Source organism: Hemitrygon akajei, chromosome 1, assembly GCF_048418815.1.
Source record: "Hemitrygon akajei chromosome 1, sHemAka1.3, whole genome shotgun sequence".
Taxonomy (NCBI): domain Eukaryota; kingdom Metazoa; phylum Chordata; class Chondrichthyes; order Myliobatiformes; family Dasyatidae; genus Hemitrygon; species Hemitrygon akajei.
Genome location: NC_133124.1, coordinates 55,798,999 through 55,826,234, shown reverse-complemented (window position 1 = coordinate 55,826,234; position 27,236 = coordinate 55,798,999). Strand labels below are relative to the sequence as shown.

The 27,236-nt window shown below is 40.6% G+C and overlaps 1 protein-coding gene across 1 annotated transcript in view; it reads left to right on the top strand.

Annotated features, from left to right (window-relative positions):
• Positions 1 to 27,236, top strand: part of rock1 (Rho-associated, coiled-coil containing protein kinase 1) — a 159,135-nt gene that overhangs the window by 41,816 nt on the left and 90,083 nt on the right. The window contains exons 2-8 of the mRNA XM_073043500.1: positions 1,461 to 1,542; positions 15,374 to 15,474; positions 20,799 to 20,936; positions 22,661 to 22,836; positions 23,471 to 23,555; positions 25,854 to 25,998; positions 26,592 to 26,730. Of these exons, the coding sequence (XP_072899601.1) occupies positions 1,461 to 1,542; positions 15,374 to 15,474; positions 20,799 to 20,936; positions 22,661 to 22,836; positions 23,471 to 23,555; positions 25,854 to 25,998; positions 26,592 to 26,730 (866 nt within the window). The remainder of the gene's footprint in view (positions 1 to 1,460; positions 1,543 to 15,373; positions 15,475 to 20,798; positions 20,937 to 22,660; positions 22,837 to 23,470; positions 23,556 to 25,853; positions 25,999 to 26,591; positions 26,731 to 27,236) is intronic.

Below are 27,236 nucleotides of genomic sequence, written 5' to 3'. Positions count from 1 at the left end.
ACCAGTACATATGGATGAGAGAGGCCACGCCCCTCTTGCATTTATCACAGAGCGGACTAATGCCAAGGTAGAATTGAGATAGTTTAGATTTAGACATATGGGCTCTATGAACAATCTTAAACTGTAAAAGGCAATGGCGAGCACAAAGAGAGGGTGAGTTAACCGATTTGAGAACTGAGTCCCAGCTCTCCTCGGATAAAGAGATATTTAAATCCTGCTCCCAGGCCATTTTAATTTTATCCACAGGGGCCTGTCGTAAGGCTGCTAGTTTATCTCGGATAATTGATATTAAACCTTTACCTAGTGGATTAATGGAAAGAAATAGGTCCATAGCATTTTTCGCAGGCATTTCAGGAAAGTTAGGAATTAAAGGAGCAATAAGGTGTCGGATTTGGAGATATCTGAAAAAATGAGCATTAGGCAGATTGAACTTAACAAAAACTCTTTTATCACTGAGTCTGGACCAGTACAACACACTTCTGTTGACCTCTGAGTCTTCTAGTCAGATCTTGTGTTGTCCACAGATTTCTTCCTTCCTTCAGAAGGGGCCAGGATTGTTCTCTGGACCCATTATTGCTCCTGCCAAATGTTCCATTGAGGATTCTATAAATCTTATTTAACCAGTGCATTGGTCCATTGATTTTGATGTGTAGCCAGGTCCAGAGTTGATCAAATGTGATTCTTGCAGTGTGCTTTTAAATATTGGAGATGAAATTCAATTATATATGTGTTATTGTGTCAGCATATTAAATCCAGAAATATTGTTGGGATGGCTGAGTTACAGCGCTGTTGATGGTACTGTGGAGAAAATTTCAGAACATTTAGTTTGTTCCCAGTACTTGAGAATGAATGGATATTTACATATTTGTATGTAAAACCCAATGAATCCCTTCAAATTAAAAATGTAAGTTCAGTATGTAAAGTGGAGCTCCATTTCCAACAGTTAGTGTGTTAAATGTATCGCAAATCCCTATAAAGGCAACTTTTGGTAAGTGAGGTAGTTTATCTTAAATTTACTCCACCTCTTTGTTTTACCAGCTACTATTGTAGTTTATTAGAAGTGGTTTTCTGTCAGTATTGTAATTTTGTTATAAGAAAAATAATCAATTGTATTAAGATTCAAAATGGAAAAGCTTATTTAAGATTCCATAATGCATTTTTAACAACATTTTGATGAAGAACAGATCTTGCATGAAATAACTTATGGTTTTACTGTTTGAAAAATTATCAGAAAATTTTTAGATTATTATATTATTTACTAAATATATTATTTTTGAATGCCAATGTTTGTTGAACCATGGCTGTAATTTCAAAATCTAATACAGGTACTGTATGTAGCATTCATTGTTGTGCCTGTCATAAAGTATAAATATGAAACATTTTAAAGATGTCTTTATTTTCTGGCAAGTTACACATGAATAGCAGACTTTTTGACTTAAACTATATGGTTGTTCTTTTAGGATAGCTTGGATGCCTTGATTTATGATTTGGACTTCCCTGCCTTAAGAAAGAACAGGAACATAGATAACTTCATTAATCGATGTGAGTATTATAGAATTACCTAGAGGATTTTGTGTTTCTGAAATGGTGTTTTGTTATGACTGCACGTTTCTAAATAAGAATTCCTAACTTAATTTTTTTTAAAGTAACAGATTGTCTCTTTATAAATATTGTTATGCAGTTTGAGTGTGCCACATGCTAATTTAAGTTATCAAAAATAGTAAATTTATATTGGTTTGAATTGTTTTAATTGTTGATTACTAATAACATTTCAAGTTGGTTTTTCATCAGAACAGATAAGAGTTAGAAATAATTTGTGTTAACTATCAGAAAAGTAGTGTTATACCATCTCAATAGGATGAATACCAAGAGAGAGACACAAGTAATAGTTTTGCTGGCTGGGAGACACTGACAGTGAGGCCCTCCATTGACAGACATTCCACCTCTCCCGGAAGTTCCTGGAGTCTGCCGCATATTGATAGCAGCTCCCTGACACCTGCAAATTGTATACCATACCCAGAAATCGATTTTTTTTTTAGGGAGAGCGGGTTGGAGATGAAGAGACAATCCTGATTGGTCTCTCTTTGTGCTAAGTAGACCTATCAGTTTTCTCTGTGGGCGGGCTTTACAGTCAACCTCTCTCTCTCTCTTTCATTGTCCGTCAGTTTAGTTTAGTGTCCTGCAGTGCGACGGCAGAGTGTTCCAAAAAAAAAGTAAAACTTACTTCAGACTAAAATGTACCCCTGTCTAATAGGGATCAAAGATAATGACAGTGTTGCTCGCTGCACTGTTTGCAACAGTGACCTTTCTATTGCCCATGGTGGGTTAAATGATTGTAAAAGACATGTTGAGGTGAGTTTAACAGGTGTCATTCATTCATTAGCATAGCTAACGTTATTTAAACTAGCTGGCTAGCTGCTAAGGAGCTACTCCATTGATGTCCTACGTGATGAGGCCAAACTCCCTGTAGAATGGCTTAAAGTTGTAATAGAATTAAAAAAACGACTCCATGATAATAGAATATAAGTACATATTTCAATGTCACAGTACAGGGAAAGTTTGGAAAAGAAATAGAAAAGTTATTTGCATTAGCATTTACCTTTTAGCATTGAGAATGTTGTGGCGACTCACTTTCTGCACAGGCGAATCGGCTCACAAATAGCCAGCGCGCGGGGGGAGATTTTGGTAATGCACCTCAGATGTCATTTCCGCCCGGAGAGGGCGGGTGCTAGGGATTAAATGCCAGCGCCGCGAAGTTTGAATAAACTAGTCTCCAAATGACTTACCGACTGCGTGTCGTTATTTCAGCGCTGTGTGTAGCACATCGCTACATTGGTGACCCTGACGGTCCAAACGGGATTTGGACCAAAGATGACCGACTCTTCATCTGTTCACGCAGTTTTGCTGAAACTGCCGACTTTCTGGACGCTGCGACCACTCGTGTGGTTTACCCAAGCAGAAGCCCAGTTCCAGATTCGGCAGATATCCTCTGATTCCACGCGTTACTACCACATGGTGAGCACCCTTGACCAGGGGACGGCCGCCCAGGTTGCGGATTTCATACAGTTGCCCCCGGAAGAAGGCAAATATGAAGCATTCAAAGTGCTGCTCATTGGGACCTTTGACCTCTCACGGCGTGAGCAAGGTGCCTGCCTGCTTCACCTGGACGGTTTGGGAGACAGACTGCCGTCAGCATTGATGAACGAGATGCTGTCCCTGGCTGACGGGCACAAGCCCTGCCTCATGTTCGAGCAAGCGTTCCTAGAGCAACTGCCCGAGGACATACATCTGACGCAGATTTCAGCGACCCTCGGAAGGTGGCGGCCCGGGCAGACGTGCTGTGGAAAGCCAAGAGGGAGAGCGTGGCATCCGTCGGTCAGATTACCAGGCCACGCGCCCAACAGCAGACCAGACCAGGCCCGGCAGGGGGGGGCACACAACACAGAGGCAGGTGTGAGGAGCCCAGTGAACAGTGGTGTTTCTACCACCAGCGGTGGGGCACAAAAGCCTGCCATTGTCGCCCGCCCTGCAAGGGCCAGGGCCAGAGCCAGAGCCAGCTGCCGCTAATGACTATGGCGGCTGGCCACCAGGACAGCCTCTTGTACGTCTGGGACAAACAGTCGGGACGCCGCTTCTTGGTCGACACTGGAGCGGAGATCAGCGCCTTGCCCCCGATGGGGTACAACACCTGCAACAGGAAGCCAGGAGCCACCCTGAGGGCTGCAAACGGCAGCACGATATGGACCTACGGCACCCACACAGTGCAGCTGCAGTTCGGCGCCAGCCAGTTCACGTGGGACTTCACACTGGCCGCGGTGGCCCAACCACTCCTGGGGGCGGACTTCTTGTGAGCTCACAGCCTGCTGGTTGACTTGCAAGGGAAAAGACTGGTACATGCCAAGATTTTCCAGACGTTCTCCCTGGGTGAAGCCAAGTTGCCGGCCCCACACCTGGACTCCATCATGCTGTCGGACAACGAATTCAGCAGAATCCTGGCGGACTTTCCATCGATTCTGGCACCGCAGTTCACGGCAGCCATGCCCAGACACGGGGTACAGCACCACATTCTGACCCAGGGACCACCCCTCCACGCCCACGCATGAAGGCTCCCCCCGGAAAAGCTCCGCCTGGCGAAGGAGGAGTTCAAGAGGATGGAGGAATTGGGGATCGTACGGAGGTCCGACAGCCCATGGGCCTCCCCCCTCCCCTGCACATGGTGCCCAAAGCATCTGAGGGTTGGAGACCATGCGGCGACTACCACAGACTGAACGAGGCTACAACTCCAGACCGCTACCCCGTGCCGCACATACAGGACTTTGCAGCAAACCTGCACGGGGCAAGAATCTTTTCCAAAGTAGACCTCGTCCGGGAATACCATCAAATCCCGGTGCACCCTGAAGACATTCCCAAAACAGCACTCATCACCCCGTCCGGCCTGTTTGAGTTCCTCCGAATGCCGTTCGGCCTGAAGAATGCCGCACAGCGGCTAATGGACGCAGTGGGGTGCGACCTGGACTTTGCGTTCATCTATTTGGACGACATCCTTATAGCCAGCAGTTGTCGTCCCACCTCCACCAGCTCTAATCCCGCCTGAGTGATTTCGGCCTCACGATCAATCCGGCCAAATGCCAGTTCGGTCTCGATACCATCGACTTCCTGGGCCGCAGGATTACCAAAGACGGGGCAACACCGCTGCCCGCCAAGGTAGACGCGATCCGCCACTTTGCCCGGCCCAAGACGCACCCTCACGGTGGACACATCCGACACAGCAGTCAGTGGGGTGCTGGAGCAGCTCATTGAGGGGCGCTGGCAACCCTTGATGTTCTTCAGCAAGCACCTATGACCACCCGAACTCAAGTACAGTGCTTTCGACCGGGAGCTGTTGGCACTTTATCTGGCAATCCGGAATTTCAGGTACTTTTTAGAAGGCAGGCCGTTCACCACGTTCACGGACCACAAACCGTTGACACGAAGGTGTCCAATCCCTGGTTGGCTCGCCAGCAGCGACATCTGTCCTACATCTCCGAGTACACGACGGACATCCGGCATGTCTCGGGTACGGACAACGTCGTGGTGGACGCACTCTCCAGACCATCTGTCCAGGCCTTGTCCCTGGCGGTGGACTGTGCAGCACTGGCGGAGGCGCAGCAGGCAGACGACAAGATGCCCAGCTACAGGACCGCAGTCTCGGGTTTGCAGCTGCAGGACTTTCTCATAGGCCCAGGTGAGAGGTTTCTCCTGTGTGACGTGGCTACCGGCCAACCTCGCCCCATCGTCCCGGCAGCCTGGAGGTGGTGCGTTTTCGACTCCATACACGGTTTGGCGCACCCATCTATCAGGACAACCGTCCGGCTGGTCTCCAGCAAGTTTGCGTGGCACAGACTTCGCAAGCAGGTCAGTGAATGGGCCAGAACGTGCGCGCAGTGCCAAACAGCCAAGGTGCAGCGGCACACTAAAGCCCCGCCGCAGCAGTTCGAACCTACCCTCTGGAGGTTCGACCACATTCATGTGGATATCGTGGGCCCCCTACCAGTGTCCTGAGGAGCGCGGTACCTCCTAACAGTGGTAGACCGGTTCACGAGGTGGCCAGAGGCGGTCCCACTCACCGACACATCTGCCGATTCCTGCGCCCGAGCACTGATCGCAACCTGGGTAGCACGCTTCGGGGTACCGGCCCACATTGCCTCCGACAGAGGCGCCCGGTTCACCTCCAGACCGTGGTCAGTTGTGGCCAGCCTGTTTGGAACACAGCTACACCACACAACTGCCTACCACCCACAGTCAAACGGACTGGTGGAACGCTTCCACCGTCACTTGAAGTCGGCTCTCATGGCCCGCCTGAGAGGACCTAACTGGGTGGACGAGCTTCCCTGGGTCCTGCTTGGAATTCGTACAGCGCCCAAAGAGGATCTGCACACCTCGTCGGCTGAGATGGTGTACGGCACACCCCTGTCCATCCCGGGAGAGTTCATACCAGCCCCAAGGGGGCAAGAGGAAGAACCTGTAGCAGTCCTGGACAGACTACGCGAAAGGCTCGGCAACCTGGCCCCCATACCGACTTCACAGCACGGACGGACCCCGACCCATGTACCCAAAGACCTGCAGAACTGTAAGTTTGTGTTTGTACGAAGGGGCAGACACCGGGCACCGCTGCAGCGGCCGTACGAGGGGCCTTCAAGGTGATCAACAACAACGGGTCCACATACATTCTGGACATTTGGGGGAGAGAGGAGGTTTTCATGGTGGACCGACTCAAACCAGCCCATGTGGACTTGGTGCAGCCGGTCGAGGTTCAGGCACCGCGGTGCAGAGGCAGACCTCCCAAACAGAGGCTGATCCAGACTGTGGACATTGGGGGGTGTATTGCCGGTTCTGGGGGGGGGGGGGGGGGGTGTTATGTGGCGACCCACTTTCTGCGCAGGCAAACTGGCTCACAAATAGCCAGCGTGCGGGGGGAGACTTCAGTAATGCACCTCTGACGTCATTTCCACCCGGAGAGGGCAGAAGCTAGGAATTAAATGCCAGCGCCGCGAAATTTGAATAAACTAGTCTCCAAACGACTTACATTTCGTTATTTTACGTTATTTTGTTATTTTCGTTATTACGTTTCAAAATGTGTGTCGTTATTTCAGCGCTGTGTGTAGCACATCGCTACAATGTCAACAAAATACTTAACAAGGGAAAAAATATTTATGTAAATAGTTTCAGTATGTGATCAAATAAATTGTGTTCTTTCATAATCAAATGACATGTATGCATACACTCTTGGAGGTCGACCCGGGGGTGGGGTGGTATATGGGGTTGCGGGGGGCAGGGGTGGTGGTGCTAACTCCATGAAATGAGTTTTTGCAGGGTGGGATGTCTGCGTTGGTCAAGCTATTACCCAAGTAGCAGGCTCCCCCTCTCCACACAGCTGATGAATCCAAAGGAATGGCAGACACTAATACAGTTTGGCATCAGCAGCATCGCTTAGAATCTCTGAGGGAACTCTGTGAGGGATTGTTATTTGAAGCTAATTTGCTTGGTGGAAAATGGAGAGAAAATAAGAAAAGATGCTAGAGCTGTGAGATCTAAAGTAATAGAGAAGATGGAAGTCTTGAGTGAAAACAGTGAATGTTGAAAATATTCAAATCAGGAAATGAGGAAATATTTACAGTCTAATGTTCATCAGAACTGGAATGCATGGGTTTTCTGAAATTTAAGATCTGAGGAGTATCTAAGTACTCCAATATATTTTAAAAAAGAGACTTCAACATTGGAAAAAGTAAATTGGCAGAATAATTTTAAATATCAAACTGAGAGAAAAGTAGAGAAGGAAAAATTATTTGGAAATATTCAAAAAAGGTTGTGCTCTTCAATCAAATTTACTTCAGAAATTAAAAGAGAATTGTTCATTACGAGGGAGAGCACTGCAACATGCAGGCTATACAACTGGACTTTATTGATAACACTGCTTCAACAGTATGTGAACTCCTCCCACCTTGATTAAGGCCAGCCTCCTTCACCACCCTGTCTACTTGTGACCACACATGCACTGAACATGTACATTTATTCCAAGGTCCCTCTTTTACAATATTTACAATTTAGGGTAGCATGGTGTCTCAGTGATTAGCACAATGCTATTACAGCACCAGTGATCTGGGTTCAATTTATGCCACTATCTGTAAGGAGTTTGTATGTTCTCCCCTTGATCGAGTGAGTTTACTCCAGATGCTCTGGTTTCCTCCCACATTCTTAAGATCCAGAAATTTGTAGGTTAATTGGTCACAGTCTAATTGGACAGCACAGGCTTGTTGAGCCAGAATAGTCTGTTACTATGCTATATTTCTGAATAAAGTAAAAACTAATAAATTCCTTAGGGCCCTGCCATTCATTGTGAAAGTTCTTCCTGGATTTGACTTTTAAAAATGCAAGACTTCACACTTACCCAAATTAACCTTTGTTGCCATCCTTGGCTCACTTACTCAATTGATCAAGATCCACATAATTTTTGGATAATGTTACTCATTGTCCACTATAGCATCTACTAAAAACAGATTTTGCATTTTTAACCAAATCATTGATGTAGATGACAAACAACAAAGAGCCTAGCCCCAACCTCTGAGGATCACTGCTAATTGTGAACCTCCAGTTGAAGAAACAACCTTTCACCATCACAATTCTGCTTCCAACCATCAAGCCAGTTGTGTGTGTATTAGCTAGGTCTCTCTGAATTCCATGCAGTCTAATCTTCCAGAGCAGCCTATCAACGGGGAATCTTATGAAAAGCTTTACTGAAGTCCATGATTACCTCCCTGCCCACATCACATTTCTTGGTCACATCATTTTAAATTCATAAGACACGATATTTTAACTTTTTTTGTTCCATCAAGATGAGTTTTAGCACTTCTAAAATTCTGTTCATACAAAATAAAAATTTATAAATACTTCTATTTTAAAAAGCTAGTTTTCCTAAAGTGTTGCACATCATACCACTCAATTTCTCTTTGCAAATTTCTTTACTATCAACAGTGATAATGTATATCCTCTTTCTGATCTATCACAGTCCTGAATGATTTGATTTCAATGTTCAGTCTTATAGCTCGTTAAAAGTGAGCTGACAATGAAATTGCCAGTAGCAATACTGAAACGCAAAGCTTTTCTCTATGGTTTGGTCCACAGTTACTTTTTGAGTTTTAATTTTACAGAAATCTAATGATCTTTACATGGCAAAATCTGCAGCAATTTTGTAATGTATTGTACAGCTGGCTATTACAGATCAAATCCCAGAGGATTTTAAAAGACTTTTCTTGGAAAATGATAAAATGGTTATTTTCTAAAAGTTGCTTAATGCAGAAGATCATCCAGTTCTGAACCATACATGAATGTGTTCAAATGCCTGTAGGATTTTTCTATATTTTTCCATAAAATTTGCCAAGTGCCTAAAATCTGCGTTCCAAAGTATAAACTGGTCATTGCTGTAAAATACTGAGATAACTTCATCTAAGGGAGCAGAGTAAAAATAACATTGGTCTCAATTCAACTTTTTTTTCCCCCAAGTATGAGGTAAACTAAACTATTGATTTACTTTCATTTGAATGTTAAAGAATATTGGCTAGGTTTATATTTTTTTTTCCACCATCTGTTTATTTTCCACTGATTGTTCAGGCTATCTTTGCCCTTAAGATTTCTAGTCAGTTTATTTGTAACCTTTTATATTTGGCAAAGTTTAAGCTAAAGAATCTTGTAAGTTTTAGACACTTGTGACATGTAGATTAAACAAGCATAACCAAAGCAATAGTGTTTAAAAACTGCAGATTTAATTTTTGAAATAGTTATTTGAAGCTTCTTTACTTCAGAATGTTGATTATAGATACAGTGCTTGTAAAAGTATTCAATCTCAACTCTTTTTTCCACATAAATGCTCCTTTTTTTGACAGTAGAGCCCAAAAAAACAGAAAATTGAAAGGCATGAAAAACTAAAAAGTGAAAAGCTGAAATGTCAGCAGTTCAAAAGTATTCATCCCCTTTTGCCCAGTACTTAGTTGAACCATCACTTGCTGCTATTACAGCCAGTAATCTTTTTAGATAAGTGTCTATTAGATTTACACCACTTGGATAATGTGATGGAGCAAGATTTACCCATTCCTCGGTGTAAAATTGTTCAAGCTGAGTTGCACAGACCTGCCATGGAGTTCCTTTCAAGTGCAAAAACCTCTGCTACGTTCTGTTAATGTTTTTCATTCTTGGGTGAATACAAAAGAAAATGGCTAGCATGGACAAGTGCACATTCCCTGCAGACGTGTGAATTTAAAATAGAGACTACTTAGTGATTTTTGCCTTTCTTTACAGAGGAAGTCAAAAATTCTTCCAGAGATACTAGAGAACTTAGTCAATTGAGAATGGAGAACTGAAAGAAATCAGTAAATAATGGTCTGAAAAATTGGTGAGATTAAAAATGAATAAATCAAGAACTCATTGATTTCTCCCTCAGAGTTTTGAGTGGTGGGTACAGAGGTAATGGATCCATTGTCGATCTTCTTTAAAAATGATGTAGTTTCCAGAGTTTTGCAGATTGGAGTGTAGCAAATGTCATTGCTATTTCAGAGAGAGAGAGAAAATAGAGAATGACACAATTCTTGGTGTAAAAATGCTGCTGTCTATAATGAAATGTGCATTGTCAGAGCATTTGGGGATGAATTGTTGGACTGAGCTGATCCAGCATGGATTTATGAAACAGACATGTATTGACATAAGCTATTAGATTATTTAAGGCAGTGTTTGGTTGTCCTATTGTTCATCATTTGTTCTCAACTAAGACAATGACATATATTTCATATTTGTGTAATGTACATGAAAATGGCTATTTGTGAACCTTGACAGTTCCCTTCACATGGGTGATAGAGTAGTTGGGATGCTGTAGCATTGTTGATTTTTGAGATAGTTTCTTATTTCCTTCCTCATAAGAGTGACACCATTTTTAATGGGTAAATGCCAAACAGAATGATCCAATATTCGTCGTTCCCAGTGGTACGAGTCAATAATGAAGCTCTTCAAGTTTGTTCTACGAGTCTTTGTATCCGTTTTTCTGTCCCATCAAGTGCTCGTTTAACCTTCACTCCCCTCTCCTGAAAATTGTTGCTTTTGGTTTTCTGTCATCACTTTCTTCTGACATGGCTTGCACATCTGTGATTGCTTTAGCAATGTTTTTGGGACGGTATCTATGTGTCCAGAACCTTGTCTGCCTGTTGATTTTACAGACAAGCCATGTGAAAGTGGTTAAGCTGTCTAGAATGTCTGATAGATAGATAGATAGATACTTTATTCATCCCCATGGGGAAATTCAACATTTTTTCCAATGTCCCATACACTTGTTGTAGCAAAACTAATTACATACAATACTTAACTCAGTAAAAATATGATATGCATCTAAATCACTCTCTCAAAAAGCATTAATAATAGCTTTTAAAAAGTTCTTAAGTAGTTTACTTAAATACATTAAATACAATCAACCCCGGCACTTTAACATATCTTACTCCTGGTGGTTGAATTGTAAAGCCTAATGGCATTGGGGAGTATTGACCTCTTCATCCTGTCTGAGGAGCATTGCATCGATAGCAACCTGTCGCTGAAACTGCTTCTCTGTCTCTGGATGGTGCTATGTAGAGGATGTTCAGGGTTTTCCATAATTGACCGTAGCCTACTCAGCGCCCTTCGCTCAGCTACCGATGTTATACTCTCCAGTACTTTGCCTGCTGCACATTGTCCATGTCTTCCAGGCATAGAATAAAGTGGGTATGTCAATAGCACGATACATCTTCCGCTTGGTCTTTGGGTTGATAGCTCTTCATTCACAAGCTTCTCAAGTCTTTCAAAAGCAGAACTAGCTTTTGCTGTCCTGTTGCTGACTTAGTCATCAATGTTGGCTGAGCTTGCTAACGTATGTAAACTTGTCTGCTGTTGGAAGCTTCTGGAAGGGTTGTTTCTGTGTAAGACCATAAGATACTGGAACAGAATTAGGCCATTCGGCCTATCGAGTCTACTCGCCATTTCATTGTGACTAATCCAATTTTTTTCTTGGCCCCAATTTCCTGCCTTCTCGTATCCTTTCATGCCCTGACCAATCAAGAATCTTATCAACCTCTAAATTAAATATAAAGACTTAACTTCCACAGCTGCCTGTGGCAAAGAATTCCACAGCACCCTTTGGCAAAAGAAATTCCTCCTCATCTCCATTCTAAAAGGACACCCTTATATTCTGAGTTTGTGTCTTCTGGCCTGAGATTCTCCCACAAGAGGAAACATCTTCTCCACATCCTCTCTGTCAAGGCCTTTCACTATTTGGTAGGTTTCAATGAGGTCAGCCCTAATTTTTTGGAATTCTCGTGATTACAGGCCCAGAGCTATCAGATGCTCTTCATATGACAAGCCATTTAGACCTGGAATCATTTTGTGAACCCTCACCAATTTCAGCACATCCTTTCTAAGATGAGGGGCCCAGACCTGCTCACAGCATTCCAAGTGAGGCCTCACCAGTGCATTATAAAGTTTCAACATTACATCCTTGCTTTTATATTCTAGTCCTCTTGAAATGAATGCTAACATTGCATTTGTTTTCCTCACCACCGACTCAACCTGCAAATTAGTGAATCCTGCACAAGGATTCCTAAGTCCCTTTGCATCTCAAATTTTTGTATTTTCCATTTAGAAAATAGACAACCCTCTCATTTCTTCTAGCAAAGTGATGACCATACACATCCCAACACTGTAATCCATTCGCAATTTCTTTCCTTATTTTCACTTAATCTGAGTTCTTCTAAAGCCTCCCTACTTCCTCAAAACTACCTGCCCCTCCACCTAACTTTATATTGTCTGCAAACTTTGCAACAAAACCATCAATTCCATTATCTAAATCATTGACATACGACGTAAAAAGAATCTGTCTCAACACAGAACCCCTGTGGAATACCACTAGTCATCGGCAGCCAGTTAGATAAGGCTCCCTTTATTCCCACTCTTTGCCTCCTGCCAGTCAGCCACTGCTTTATCCATGCTAGAGTTTTTCCTGTTCTACTACAGATCCCTAGCTTGTTAAGCAGCCTCATATGTGGTATTTTGTCAAAAGCCCTCTGAAAATCCAAGTACACAACATCAACTGATTCTCCTTTGACTATCCTGCTTGTTACTACTTCAAAGAATTCCAATAGATTTGTCAGACCAGATTTTCCCTTGAGGAAACCATGCTGACTACAGCCTGTTTTATCATATGTCTGCAAGTACCCTGAGACTTCACTCTTAATAATCAACTCTTAACGTCTTCCCAACCACTGAGGTCAGACTAACTGGCCTATAGTTTCCTTTCTTCTGCCTCCCTCCCTTCTTGAAGTGTGGAGTGGCATTTGCAATTTTCCAGTCTTCTGGAGCCGTTCCAGAATCTAGTGATTCTCCATGATCTCTTCAGCAACTTCTTTCAGTACACCATCTGGTCCAGGTGGCTTATCTAGCTTCGGACCCTTCAGTTTCCCAAGAACTTTATCTCTAGTTATGGTAACTTCACACACTGCATGAGCCCTGGCTTCTGAAACTTTCACCATACTGCTAGTGTCTTCCGCAGTGAAGGCTGATTGCAAAATGCTTTTTCAGTTTGTCTGTTATTTCATTGTCCCCCATTACTACCTTTCCATCATTTTCCAGTGGTCCAAAATCTAGTCTCTCCTCTTGTTTACACCTTATGCATCTGTAGAAACTTTTAATATCCTCTTTAATATTATTGGCTAGCTTACTTTCGTGTTCCTTCTCATTGACTTCTCATATTAGCCATGGTTGTGTCATCTTTCCTTTAAAATACCACTTCCTCTTTGGGATATATATATCCTATGCCTTCAAAATTACTTCCAGAAATTCCAGCCATTGCTGCTCTGCCATCATCCCTGCTAGTGTTCTTTTCCAATCAGTTCTGGCCAACTCCTCTCTCATGCCTCTCCAATTTTCTTTACTTCTCTGTAATATTGATATATCTGACTTTACCTTCTCTTTCTCAAATTTCAGGGTGAATTCAATCATATTATTATTTTCTCCTAAGGGTTCTTTTACCTTAACCTCTCTAATCAATGCAGGTGTATGGTGCATGTTTTCTGTTTTCTTTGCGTCAATTGTGAGCAAATATTGCCATAGATACAGGCAAATTTGTCCAATCTTTCCTGCATATTGTGTCATTCTACAAAGTGTACGCCATCTCATCATCATTCCTGATGAGTCATCAGCGAACTTGATTCAGTTTGAGCTGGATCTAACAGTATAGTCATGTGTCAGCTGTGTGAACAGCAGCAGGAGGCACTGACGGTCAGCATGATGGAGCTACTGATATTGCTACTAGCATGGACTGACTGTGGTCTTTCTGCCAAAAAGTCCAAGATCCAGTTACTGAGTGAGGTGTTGATTCCTAACAACGACTGTTTACTCACTGGCTTCTGAGGGATGATCATATTAACCGCCAAGCTGAAACAGTTTCCTGGTGTATGAGGCACCATGTTCTAGGTGGAATAGCTTCGAGTGGAGAGCAGAGACTATGGCATTGTCAGTGGACCAATTTGAGAGATAAGCTAACTGTAAAGGGTTTAATGCAGAAGGAAGAAATAATTTAATATGGTCCATAAACCCACTGCTCAGAGCTCTTGATTATTAATGTGATTGTCTGTGGATGGTAGTCATTAAGGCATGCTACCGGCACTCTCTTCGACACCAGGATGATGGTGGCTGCCTTGAAGCCAATGGGGACAATAGAATGTTTCAGGGAGATGTTGAATATGTCTGCTGGAATTTCTGTTAACTCTACTGCACTGTCTCTTAGCACCAACCAGGTATGTTATCAAGCCCTGCAGCTTTTCTTTGGATAGGGTCTTTCTCGCACCAACTGCTGCCAGCCTGCTCCTCAGGGGTGGGGTGGGGGTGGGGTTGTCCTTTTCTTGCATCAATCTGTGACTAAAAGACATTCAGCCTATCAGTGAATCTTGATGATTTCATCGATGTTTTGGACGCAGGTTAGAACCTCTGAGATGTTGATGCCCAGGTGCAAGAAGCTGCTCCCCTTGTTAGCATTCTGAACAGATTATTCTCCCCACCCACAATTCTGTAGTTTGCTTTCCATTTCCAACAATTACTCCTCTTATTGCATTTTTCCAAGCAACTGCAGGCGATGCAAAACCTGTCCTTTTACCTCTTCCATTACTGTTCTTCCAGGTGAAGCAGCAATTTACTTGCCCTATCAACTTAGTGTATTTCATTCAGTGCTTACAGTGTGGTCTCTTCTGGCAAAACCATCAAACTGGAAGATCAGTAGTCAAAGTACTTCAGGAATGAATATGAGCTTCTAGTCTTCTGACTGTAATTCTCTGTGCCACTACCACACTAAATTCTGCTTTGGTTTAGTGATGGGCAAGATAAGCTCAGAGTGTCATTTCATTTTCACCTGGCTTTATCACAAGCATGTTTTGTACATAGTAGTAGCTGCTTAAATTTATTTTATTTTTATCTTCTGTCTTTAACTGCTGGTTTGTAAAGCAGTTGTTAGCTTGACAGCTTTGGTCTCCGTCTAATTAAAGACATGGTCCCTGTTCTCTCCACCACCCTCCATTTAGCAACTTAAAACAAGTTTATCATCTTACTTTTCCACTTCCTGAAACGAGCTCTTGAGTCAGTTTTTTTCTTGCAGTCTGCTTGCCCTACCGTGTTCTAGTATTGTCTGTTTATTAATACCTGGTTATAAGTTCATAATTCAACCTTCTTTCTTTATTGGATGTTATTTTAAACAAGTCACCAAAGCTGAAAATTATTGTATTGCAACTCATGAATTTAACATTGAATAATTAATCATTTTTACATATATCTCTTGCAGATAAAGATGCAATGAGTAAAGTTCGGGATTTGAGAATGAAAGCAGAAGATTATGAAGTTGTTAAAGTAATTGGTAGAGGAGCGTTTGGTGAAGTTCAGCTGGTATGTTTGTGCTAGTACTTGTTATGTGTTTTGTTGAAGCCAAAATCAAAGTGATGATGTGATCAAAAATCTCAAGTGCCACACCCTCTATTGGGAGAGCAGCAATCTACTGTTTCAATACAGCTCTTTCATGAATGGCAGTATTGTATCCACTTGATAAAAGAAAGCTGAATGTAAGTTGTGAAATTCTGGAAAAATTGAACTGAGGAATGGTCAAGGGATGATGAAGAAATGGTCAACATTAGTATCCTGGGCTGTTAGGAGTTTTGCTGATATTATGAAATACATTTTGCACAATTACCTTTTTCGGGATATAGTGACGGTTTAAGGTTACCTATTGTAATGGAATGCAATTCCGGCTAGGTGCAAGGAGGCATGCTCTTTTGGGCATCTAGCTAAGATTTATTATTTCATTATTGTCAAATATTACTGGGGTACAGTGAAAAACCTGTATACCATCTAAACAGATCAATTCGTTATGGCACGTCGATTAAATTAATACAATGTAAAAGAATAATAGAGTACAGAATAAAGTGTTACAATACAGAGTGCACTGCAGGCAGAATGTAAGGTGCAAGATTACAACAAAGTATATTAAGGTCAAGAGCCCATCTTGTTATACAGTAAAGTAGTTATAATACTGGTAGGAAAGCTGTCCTTAAGTCTGGAACTTAAAAGTTTTGTATCTTCTGGCCGATGGGTGGAGAGAGAAGGGAATATTCATGGAGGTTATGAATTTTAATTAGTCAAGTCTGTACTGAAGCAAACTCATTTAGTAAGCTGAACAGGGTGGAGACTGTCATACTGAAAACAGGACCTTGTCTCCGAGGTCTCCTACCGATGCTGTAATCAAAATCAAATTTATTGTCATGTGCACAATGAAAAGCTTACTTGCAGCATATAAGCACCATTTACAAGAAAAACAAATATAAATTATACATAATATTTGCATGAAAGAGCACAGTTAGAATAAAAAAGTCCATTTTTATTGCAGGGTGCTGAGAGTGTTGCTAAACTCTAGTGATTAGGATTATGCAACTATAGTGATTGGTTCAAGAACCACTCCGAAGGGAAGTAGCTGTTTGTGAACCTGGTCATCTGGGATTTCAGGTTTCTGCACTTCTGCCCAGTGGTAGCTGTGAGAAGATAGCCTGGATGGTGGGGATCTTTGGATGTTGCCTACCTGAGGTAGTGCTTCATATAGGTATTCCCAAATGTGGAGAGAAATGTGCCGTGATGTATTGGCTGAGTCTACTACTGTCTGCAGCTTCTTGTGTTCCAGTACATTTGATTCATCGTACCAGATGATGATGTAACCACTCAGGATACTTCTGCATCGGTAGAAGTATGTTTATGTGTTCAGTGACATGCCGAATTTCCTTAACCTTCTAAGAAAGTAGAGATTGATGCTGTCCTTGTGATTACATCAGTGTGCTGGGCTGAGGGCAGGTCATCTGGTATGTTAATACCTAGAAATTTAAAACTATTGACTCTCTCCACTGCTGATTTTATCCCAGTGTACAGGGGGTATGTTCGCCCTTTTGTTCTCTTCCTGAAGCCAACAATCAGCTCTTTAGTTTTACTGACAGTGAGTGAGAGATTGTTGTTGTGGCACCACTCAGACACGTATTCTCTCCTGCTCCATTAGAATGTAGGTACAGCAGGTAGATGGGTAAGAACATGGTCAAATAGGTTCTCTACACGTTCTGTCACTACATCCTGTGGCCATGTTTGAAAGCTGGTTTTTTTTTCAAAGCCTGTCTGACTTCATTGAGCATTGTGCTACTGAGACACCTGGTGCTAGTGTTACACTATATTCAGTATTGAGGTACCATATATATGTGATGCTGCTTCAAATTAGGTTTTCTTTGCACCTATGCTTGCATATATTAGTACCAATTTAAAAAAACATATTTTTGTGATAAAGCTTCTATCCATTATGCATTCTGTTCTTTTGCTGCCCTCTTTTAATATTCCTACTGGTGTTCAGTGTAGACTACTGATTCATTGCCTGAATCTATAAGTGGCAATCAAAAGAAAATTGTTCAGCTTTATTTGAATAATTTAATTTTTAACTTGTGTTTATTGTTTATTTAATCAATAGCTGGGAAAAGAATGGGTCTCTTTTCTCAAATATACTTGAGAAGGTATGGGAACTCTTTAAAATTTTACTGTTCATGAGATTTCTTGAATGCATTCTAGATGCTGTAATGAAGTATTTCTTGAGTTTTCTTTATAGGAGCAGAATTAGACCATTTTGCCCATTGAGCCTGCTCTGCCATTTCATCATGGCTGATCCATTTTCCCTCTCAGCCCCAGTCTCCTGCGTTTTCCCCCCATATCCTTTTATGCCCTGAGCAACCAAGAATATTTCATCCTCTGTTTTAAGTATACTCAACGACTTGGCGTTCACAGCCACCTGTGACAACACACTCCACAGATTCACTGCTCTCTGGTTGAAGAAATTCCTCCTGTTCTCCATTCTAAAAAGATGCCCCTCTGTTCTGAGGCAGTGTTTTCTGGACTCCCCCACCAGAGGAAATATCCTTTCCACATCCACTCAATCGAGGCCTTTCAACATTTGATAGTTTCACTGAGGCAGTCTTCCATTCTTCTGAATTATAGTGAGTAGAAGCCCAGAACCATCAAGCACTATTCATATGACACACCCTTCCATCCCAGAAGAATTTTTGTGCACCTCCTTTGAACTCTCTCCAATGTCAGTATATCCTTTCTAAGATAAGGGGCCCAAAACTGCTCACAAAGCTCAAATGAAACTTCACCAATTCTTAAAAAAAGCCTCCCCATTAAATCCTTGCTTTTATATTCTAGTCCTCTTGAAATGAATGCCTATATCACATTCGCCTTCCTCACCATAAGCTCACCCTGCAAATTAGCTGTTAGGAAATCTTCCTGCACAGGCACTCCCAATTCCCTTTGTACCTCCTAGATGTTTGTATATCCTCTCTATTTAGAAAATAAAAATGCTTTTATTTCTTCTAACAAAGTACATGACTATACACTTTGTGGCAGTGTATTCCACCTGCCACTTCTTTGACCATTCTCCTCATCTGTCTAAGTCCTGTCGCCTCATGACTACCTATCCCTCCACCGATCTTTGTATCATCCAGAAACTTGCCCATAAATTATCAATTGCATCATCCAACCAAGTCATTGACATATAACGCAAAAAGAAGCGATCCCATCCTGGCCCCTGTAGAACACCACTAGTCATAGAGAGTCAATCAGAAAAGGCTTCCTTTATTCCCTCTATTTGCCTCCCTCCAATCAGCCAGTGCTTTCTCCATGCTAGAATTTTTCCTGTAATGTCATGGGCTCTTGTTAAAGGCCTTCTGAAAATACACAACATCAACCAATTCTCCATTGTCTATCATGTTTGTTATTTCTTCAAAGAATTCAAACAGGTTTCCCTTAAGAAAACAATGCTGACTTTGGCCTCCAAGTTCCCCAAAAGCACATCCTTAAGTATCAACTCCAACATCTTCCTAACCACTGAGGTTAGATTTTCTGACCTATAGTTTCCTTTCTTCTGCCTCTCTCCCTTCTTGAATAGTGCAGTGAAATTTGTAATTTTCCATTCCTCCAAAACCATTGCAAAATCAATTGATTCTTGAAAGATCATTAATTATTCTACAGTCTCTTTAGCCACCTCCTTCAGAACCCTGGGGTATATATCATCTGGTCCAGGTTACTTATCTAATTCAGACCTTTCAATTTCCCATGAAACTTCTCCCTAGTAATGACTCCTTCTCATATTTCTGCATGCTGATACACTTAAACTTCCGGCATACTGCTAGTGTCTTCCACAGTGAAGACTGATGCAAAATACTTATTCAGTTCGTCCACCATGTCCTAGTCCCCCATTACTTACTCCAGCATAATTTTCCAGCAGTCCGATATCTGCTCTCGCCTGTGTTTTACACTTTAAGTATCTGAAGAAACTTTTCACATCCTTTTTAATATTATTGGCTAGCTTACTTTCGTATTCCATCTTTTTCTTTATGACTTCTTTAGTTCCCTTCTGTTGTTTTTTTTTAACGTTTCCTAATGCTCTAACTTCCCTCTATTTTTTGTTCTATTATATGCCCCCTCTTTGGCAATTGTGCTGGCTTTGACTTCTCTTGTCAGTCACAGTTGTGTCATGTTGCTTTTAGAATGCTTCTTCCTCTTTGGGATGTATATATCTGTATCGTTCCCAGAAATTCTAGCCATTGCTGCTCTGCCATCATCTTTGCCAGTGTTCTTTTCCAATTAATTTTGGCCAGCTCCCCTCTCATGCCTCTATAATTTGCTTTACTCCATTATTATACTGATACATCTGACTTCCCCTTCTCCTTCTCAAATGGCAGGGTTAATTCTATCATATCATGATCACTCACCCCTGAGAGATCCTTAACTTAAGCTCTCTAATCAATTCTGGTTCATTGCACAACACCCAATCCAGAATAACAGATCCCTAGTGGGCTCAACCATGAGCAGCTCTAAAAATACATTTTGTAGGCACTCTAGAAATTCTCCCTGTTGGTATCGAGTACCACACCAACCTGATTTTCCTATTCTACTGCATGTTGAAATCCCCCCATGACTATCATAGCATTGCCCTTCAGGCATGGAATGTATATCTTCCGTTGTACTTAGTAGATTATATCTTTACTACTGTTTTAGGGTCTGTATATAACTCCCATCAGGGTCTTTTTACCCTTGCGGTTCCCAAGCTCTACCTGCATTGACTCAGACCTTCTGTCCCTATGTCACCTCTTTCTAATGATTTGATTTAATGTTTTTACCAACAGAGGCATGCTACCCCTTCTGCCTACCTGCCTGTCCTTTTGATACAATGTGTACCCTTCGACATTAAGCTCCCAGCTATAATCTTCTTTCAGCTACGGTTCAGTGTTGTTTCTTTTAATGGGTGCAGTATTTTAGACAATCCTTTTCCCTTTGCTTCTTGGAAACTTCTGTGAAGTTTGTATTAGTGATTAATGCATAATGGACAGAAGCTGAATGATAACTTTTATTCAACCAGTTATAACATTTTTAATTTGTTGCAACTTTTAATATTGTAAATGTTTTTGAATCTTGGTAAATTTGAGACAACTTCATTATTTGCATATAGTGCATGTGAAAGAATAGGTTCTAATGTGTTCCATAAAATTGAAATATTTAAAATATGAAATGTTACAGTCAAAGTTACATAGTCATAATTTTTTGTGCTATCAATGTCAACAACGTGTTAACAACATTCATCTAAAAAGTGTACAAGTCTTTTTCAGGCTTATTGTGTTGTTGGTATTCTTTTTTAGGTGAGACATAGAAATACCCGTAAAGTCTTTGCAATGAAATTGCTCAGCAAGTTTGAGATGATAAAGCGATCTGATTCAGCATTCTTCTGGGAAGAAAGGGGCATTATGGCGTTTGCAAATAGTCCATGGGTTGTACAGGTATCTTGTGCATATTATCACTTGGAAGTTAATAGCCTTGAAATTCTGTTTATAAATTGAGTTCTAGATTCTGAAAATGTCTTCATGTCATTTAAATTTCAGTTTCAAAATTGGTTCTCACCCTTAAACATGAGAGATTTTAGCAAATGTAGTTGGTGGTTGAACCATACTAATTGGAGAAGTTCTGAGTTCAATGATAATCAGCAATTTTTAAATATTAACTCTGACATTGACCAAGAGTAAACACTTAGCTAGTCTTTTAACTTGAATTTTTTTCTAGCAGTGGGAGCAGTGTCAATGACATCAGATGATAGTTGCTTAATAGTAGATAGAATAATTTGTGGAAATTATGACTTTTTGATGAATAGTAGCAGTTGAGCAGGGGAATTGGGGATTATGGGAAAAGGCAGGTAGGTCCACAGCCAGACCAGCCATGATTGTATTGCATGGTGGAGCAAGTTTGATGGGCCAAATGGCCTACTCCTGTTTCTTATGTTCTTATGTTGAGGGACTTATAGAGAGGGCATGTGCCCATATCCATATAACATTAGTCCCATTTCCCCATTTACTTCCTTACATTTATGCCATCAACTCATTCACCTGCCCTGCCCATGCCCCCCGAAACACACGCGCGCACACACTCACTCCCTCTTGCCATCCATAAGTACAGGTGCATTTTACTGTTGTCATCCAGTGCCACACACTCTGCTTCCAGCACTACAAAAGCTACTTAGTAAAATAAAAATAATTTGTTAACCATTTTACAAGGAATAAATATTTGAAAATGAACAAAATTACACAAATTTTTTTGATTCATAGCCATTTGATTTGTCATTCACCTGCACCCATTTTTGTCATTTAATCAGTTTGTTTACCCTGTAGATGCTTGAGAACTTTTGATTATTTTCTGATTTCTAGAATCTGTGTGTGTTTTCATTTGCATAGATGGAGTGGTAACATTGCGATTTCATGCATATGGATGTGCATTGCCATGGTAGTGTAGTGGACGCTGTTACAGCTTGAGTCTTCGGAGTTAAATTCTGGTGCTGTCCTTCTCCCTGTCGCCGAGTGGGTTTACTCCGGGTACTCTGGTTTCCTCCCACAGTCAGAATCAGAATCAGGTTTAATATCACCCGCATGTGACTTGAAATTTGTTAACTTAGGTGCAGCAGTTCAATGTAATACATAATCTAGCGGGGGGAGGGGGAGTAATAATAAATAAATAAATCTTATTCAATGTACTTTATACAGTATATGTATATAGAATAGTTTAAAAATAATGCAAAAACAGAAATACTATCTATTTTTTTAAAAAAGCAAGGTACTGTCCAAGGGTTCAATGTCCATTTAGGAATCAGATGGCAGTGGGGAAGAAGCTGTTCCTAAATCTTCAGGTTTCAGTACCTCATACCTGATGGTAACTGTGAGAAAATGGCATGCCCTGGGTGCTGGAGGTCCTTAATAATGGATGCTGCCCTTTTGAGACACTACCTCTTGAAGATGTCCTGGGTACTTTGTAGGCTATTACCCAAGATGCAGCTGACTAAATTTACAACCCTCTGCAGTCCAAAAACATACTGGTTAGAAGGTTATTGGTCATTGTAAGTTGTTCTCTGATTAGGCTTGGGTTAAATTGGTGGGTTGCTGGGTGGCATGGGCCAGAACGACCTGTCCGCGTTGTAGCTCTAAATTAATTAACTAATCAACTTTCCTCTTCTCAATAGCTATCGTATGCTTTTCAAGATAATCGTTATCTCTACATGGTGATGGAATACATGCCTGGAGGGGATCTTGTAAATTTAATGAGTAATTATGATGTGCCTGAAAAATGGGCCAGGTTTTATACGGCAGAAGTTGTTCTTGCTTTGGATGCAATTCATTCCATGGGCTTCATTCACAGGTAATTATTGAACAGTTGATCATTGCAATTGCAAATTGGTAAAGCAGATTTGCTGCAGTTTTTGTGCTGAACACGATATTAAAAAATACACATTCACGTGAGTACCTTGTTCACATGTTTTTGAGGCATGGTTTAACAATATTCCTGTAGAATGAGTCAGAAGGTTGCAGGCTCAAATTCCATTCTCAGGATTTGAGCTCCAAATCTAAGTTAACACTGCATGATATTGCTGAGGTGATGCTGCAACTTTCAACGTGGCTCTCTCTGCCTTCTGAGGTGGGCATAAAATTTTTGTGCTGTGAAACAATATTTATTCCTTGACCAGCAATGCAGAAGCAGCTTGCCTGTTGTTAAAATATTACTGTTAATGGGATGTTGTCCATAATTTTTTTTTTTGTTAAATGGCAATGGTAAACAGACTTCAGAGTACTTTTTAGCTAAATTTTTGGTAACATCCAAAAGTAATGGAATGAACTACTGCAGTACTTGTTTTCCCTTAGCATGTGAATGGGTGATTGTTAAGCATGTTTGTGTGTGGGGTGTATATTCTGAATGTTTTTAAGTACCATACTGAACATCGGGATCTAACTTGTATTTTTATATAAAGCGAGATAACTTTTTTTTGTCTTATCAGAGATGTGAAGCCAGATAATATGCTGCTTGACAAAGCTGGTCATTTAAAATTAGCAGATTTTGGAACTTGCATGAAAGTGAATAAAGTAAGTTGCAGTGTCCTGAAAATTGATTATTATTTAATTCTTTAAGTCTGCTTCTTTTCATACTGCTTTCATCGCCCAATACACTGAATACCATATTAACCATTTTAAAAAATTATTGTAATAAATATTATAAAATAGTAACATTCTGGTGTGATTTGGTGGTCCAAAGCCCCTGTTCCAAACTGAGATGAAAGATGGTTTTGAGTGCTAATCATCTCCCTAGATTGTTAATTATTCCTAGAGCTATAAACATGTAGCAATTTATCAGCTTCTATGAGTCTTACAAATTCCACCTGTATTCATTGTGTATTGCTCAGAGTTTCCTGGTTAGTGTCTGATACAAATAATTTTTTTTTATTGAAAGGTAGGTTCTGAATCAGAAGGTGTCACATTGAAATAATGGTGTTGCAGAATTATTTTAAGGCAACTGACTAATACATCCTTTTTATAAAGATCAATTCATTAAATCAAGGTTTCTTTTCCGTTTTTTTAGTTTCATCCATATGTGATAAGTACTTGTTAATAGCTTTATAATCACTTTTAATGTAGACTTAATTGTTACAGAAAAGAATAACATGCATTTCATACCTTTTATTGAAAAATATTTTGGCAGTAAGGATTAATTTTAAATTGCTGTTACTGTTGGGCTTGTAAGTGGTAGATGAGCATGGTAGGTAGCAATGTTCCCTCTAATTGTTAGTAGTCAGTGCGCGCAAAAATCTTACATTGTGCAGCTTTTTTTCCTGTGACAGAAGTACGTGAGCACTGAATGCACACAAAGCACAGTTTATGTAGGTTTACAAAATATTTGACATAAAACTGCACAGAATAACACCAAAATAACATACATATTTAAGTCACTTGGTTATTTTTTTTCTCTCTCTTGTCTTTGGCATTTAACTATTCTTTGTGAACTCTATCTAGACTAACAGAACTTCCATCCAATTGATAGCTGTTGATTCTCATTAACATATCCAAATGACATTCACCTGTAATGCGTAGCACTCCTGAACGGGTAATGACAGGTTCTGAGCTTTTGTACACCATCCAAATGCGATTTACTTGCCATATGACACTTCAAGAAGTCAAGTTTCCAAATATCATCCCACTTCTTTCCACTAGCAAATTTTCCAGCAACTTTCGCATCGCGACAATACAAACAGATAACTCCAGTTTCTGAATCATACATAAATATTTCTCATAGCTGAATGTTCATGACCTCATGAGCTTTTGGTGTAGCAGTTTCTGCTATTTTGTTAAGCCATTCAACTTTAAACAAATGTGCAGTTCTTTTGTGCTTCACGCCCTTCACTTCTTTTGAATTCGACATAATATATCAATATTTTTTCAATAAAAACTTAGTAAGCTATCTACAGGATTTGAAACAGATCTTTGCGAACGTTACGATATGAACACTGTCCGCCAAAGATGGCTGCCACCATAATGCAGCTGTACAAACTGGAACAGGAAAGGTGAGGTGACGTAAATTAGTGACGTGCATTGTGGTATTTGCAAAACCGACTAGTTAACAGAAACATTTAGCTAAAAGATTATTTTCAATAATTACTATTAATTACTACATTATTTTGGGTAACTAACCTTTTGTGCACACATTAATTTCCTTTGTGTGCTGGTTGAAAACTTGTGTGCATGTGCACACGCGCACAGCTTAGAGAGATCATAGGTAGGTAGCATAATAGTTAGGACGACACTATTACAGCTTGAGGAGTCAGAGTTCAGAGTTCAATTCCAATATAGTCTGTAATGAGTCTGTACATCCTCTGCTGGAAGTGCATGTGTTTTTCTGGGTGCTCCTGTTTCCTCCCACAGTCCAAAGACGTACAGGTTAGTAGGTTAATTGGTCATTATAAATTATCCTGTGATTAGGATAGAGTTTAATTGGGGGGTGTTGGGTGGCCAAAAGAGCCAATTTCGCAGTGTATCTCTACGAGCAGATAAATAAATAAATACATTCCATATAAATGACCAATGTGATGTTGGATTGCCCACTGAGTTGAGAGGATACATTTTACATAATCCTGGGCCATGTCCTCATCCAAAGAATGGTGTACCCAGAAATGCAGTGCTCTTCATTTTTACAGGTGATGATGAATCCCTGGAGTTGAATCTGAATCCAAGACCTTCTGACTTGGTCAAGAATACTACTACTGAATGAATCAAATTCTCTGTATAAGTGTTGCACATTCTATCCTACATTTTGTCACATGCTTTTGAAATTCTGTAACTGCAGTATATGATTTTGCTTGGAATAAGTAATCATTTTACTTGTTATTGTAGGAAGGAATGGTGCGATGTGATACAGCTGTTGGGACACCCGATTATATTTCCCCTGAAGTGCTGAAATCTCAAGGTGGAGATGGCTATTATGGGAGGGAGTGTGATTGGTGGTCAGTAGGAGTATTTCTCTATGAGATGCTTGTTGGTGAGTGAAGAAATTGTGCATTCTCACCAAAAATGCTGTTTTAAATTAAAAATTGCTGTAAACAATTTTTGTTAATCTTATGAATTTGAAAGAGACGTATTTGGAATTTCCTGATTCTTTGTGACTGTAGTGTTTATGCATGCTGCATTTACCCTAATGGTGGGACAAAATCAAAGCGTGGAGTAGTCTTTAAATGATATAACTGTCCAGGAATTCTGTTCAACAGATGTGTTTTGGTTTAGCTTTGCCCTTTACTATGTGTGTAATCTGTGGTTGCAGCTGTATCAGCTAAAATAATTTGAATAAGAATTGAGGTCTTTGGCTGACTCAAGGACAGTGGAAATGCAAATATGTCTGTTTGGTGCATTTTCAAGCAGTTCTACAGGCTGGATGCTTCCAAAATAAAATGAGCATTAAAATTGAATATTATAGATTGTGAATTATTCTAGTGCAATAGGATGATATAATTTAATGGTGATATATTGTGGGAACTAATATAAACCATAATGAAATAACTATTGTGGTATATAAAGTTACTACATTAATGATATTAACATTTATGAAGCATAAACGGTGACTTTCCACTTTTCTAGGTGACACACCTTTTTATGCAGATTCATTAGTTGGAACATACAGCAAGATTATGAATCATAAAAACTCATTGTCATTTCCTGAAGATAATGATATTTCTAAGGATGCAAAGAGCCTTATCTGTGCTTTCCTCACTGACAGGTATGAAAGTTAATTTTAGCTGTCTAAATGTCACTATGCCAGTGGTTCCCAACCCTTTTTATGCCTATGACCCCTACCATTAACCAAGAGGTCCATGGATCTCCGGTTGGGACCCCCTGCATTACGCAACTGATGTTCCATAGCAACTAAAGTATATTTTCTTAGTTCATTATTACTGAAAAATGTTAGTTTGGACTTGTACTTGAAAGTAGTAATCTAGATTATAAGTAGAGTCTGACCTGTTTGTTTGAAAAATGCAAAATTCTAAAATTCAACTATTTTCCAGACTTCCATCCCATGTTCTATTGGCTTATATTTAAATAAATATAAAGATTGTGAAGTTGTTAAACAATTATAGATCAGCTTTATTTGTCACATGTACATCAAAACATAGAATGAAATGTGTAATTTGTGTCATTGACCAATGCTGTCCGAATATGTGCTGGGGCCAGCCTGTAAGAAGTTCTTGACGCTTCTGGCACCAACACAACATATCCACTGCTTAT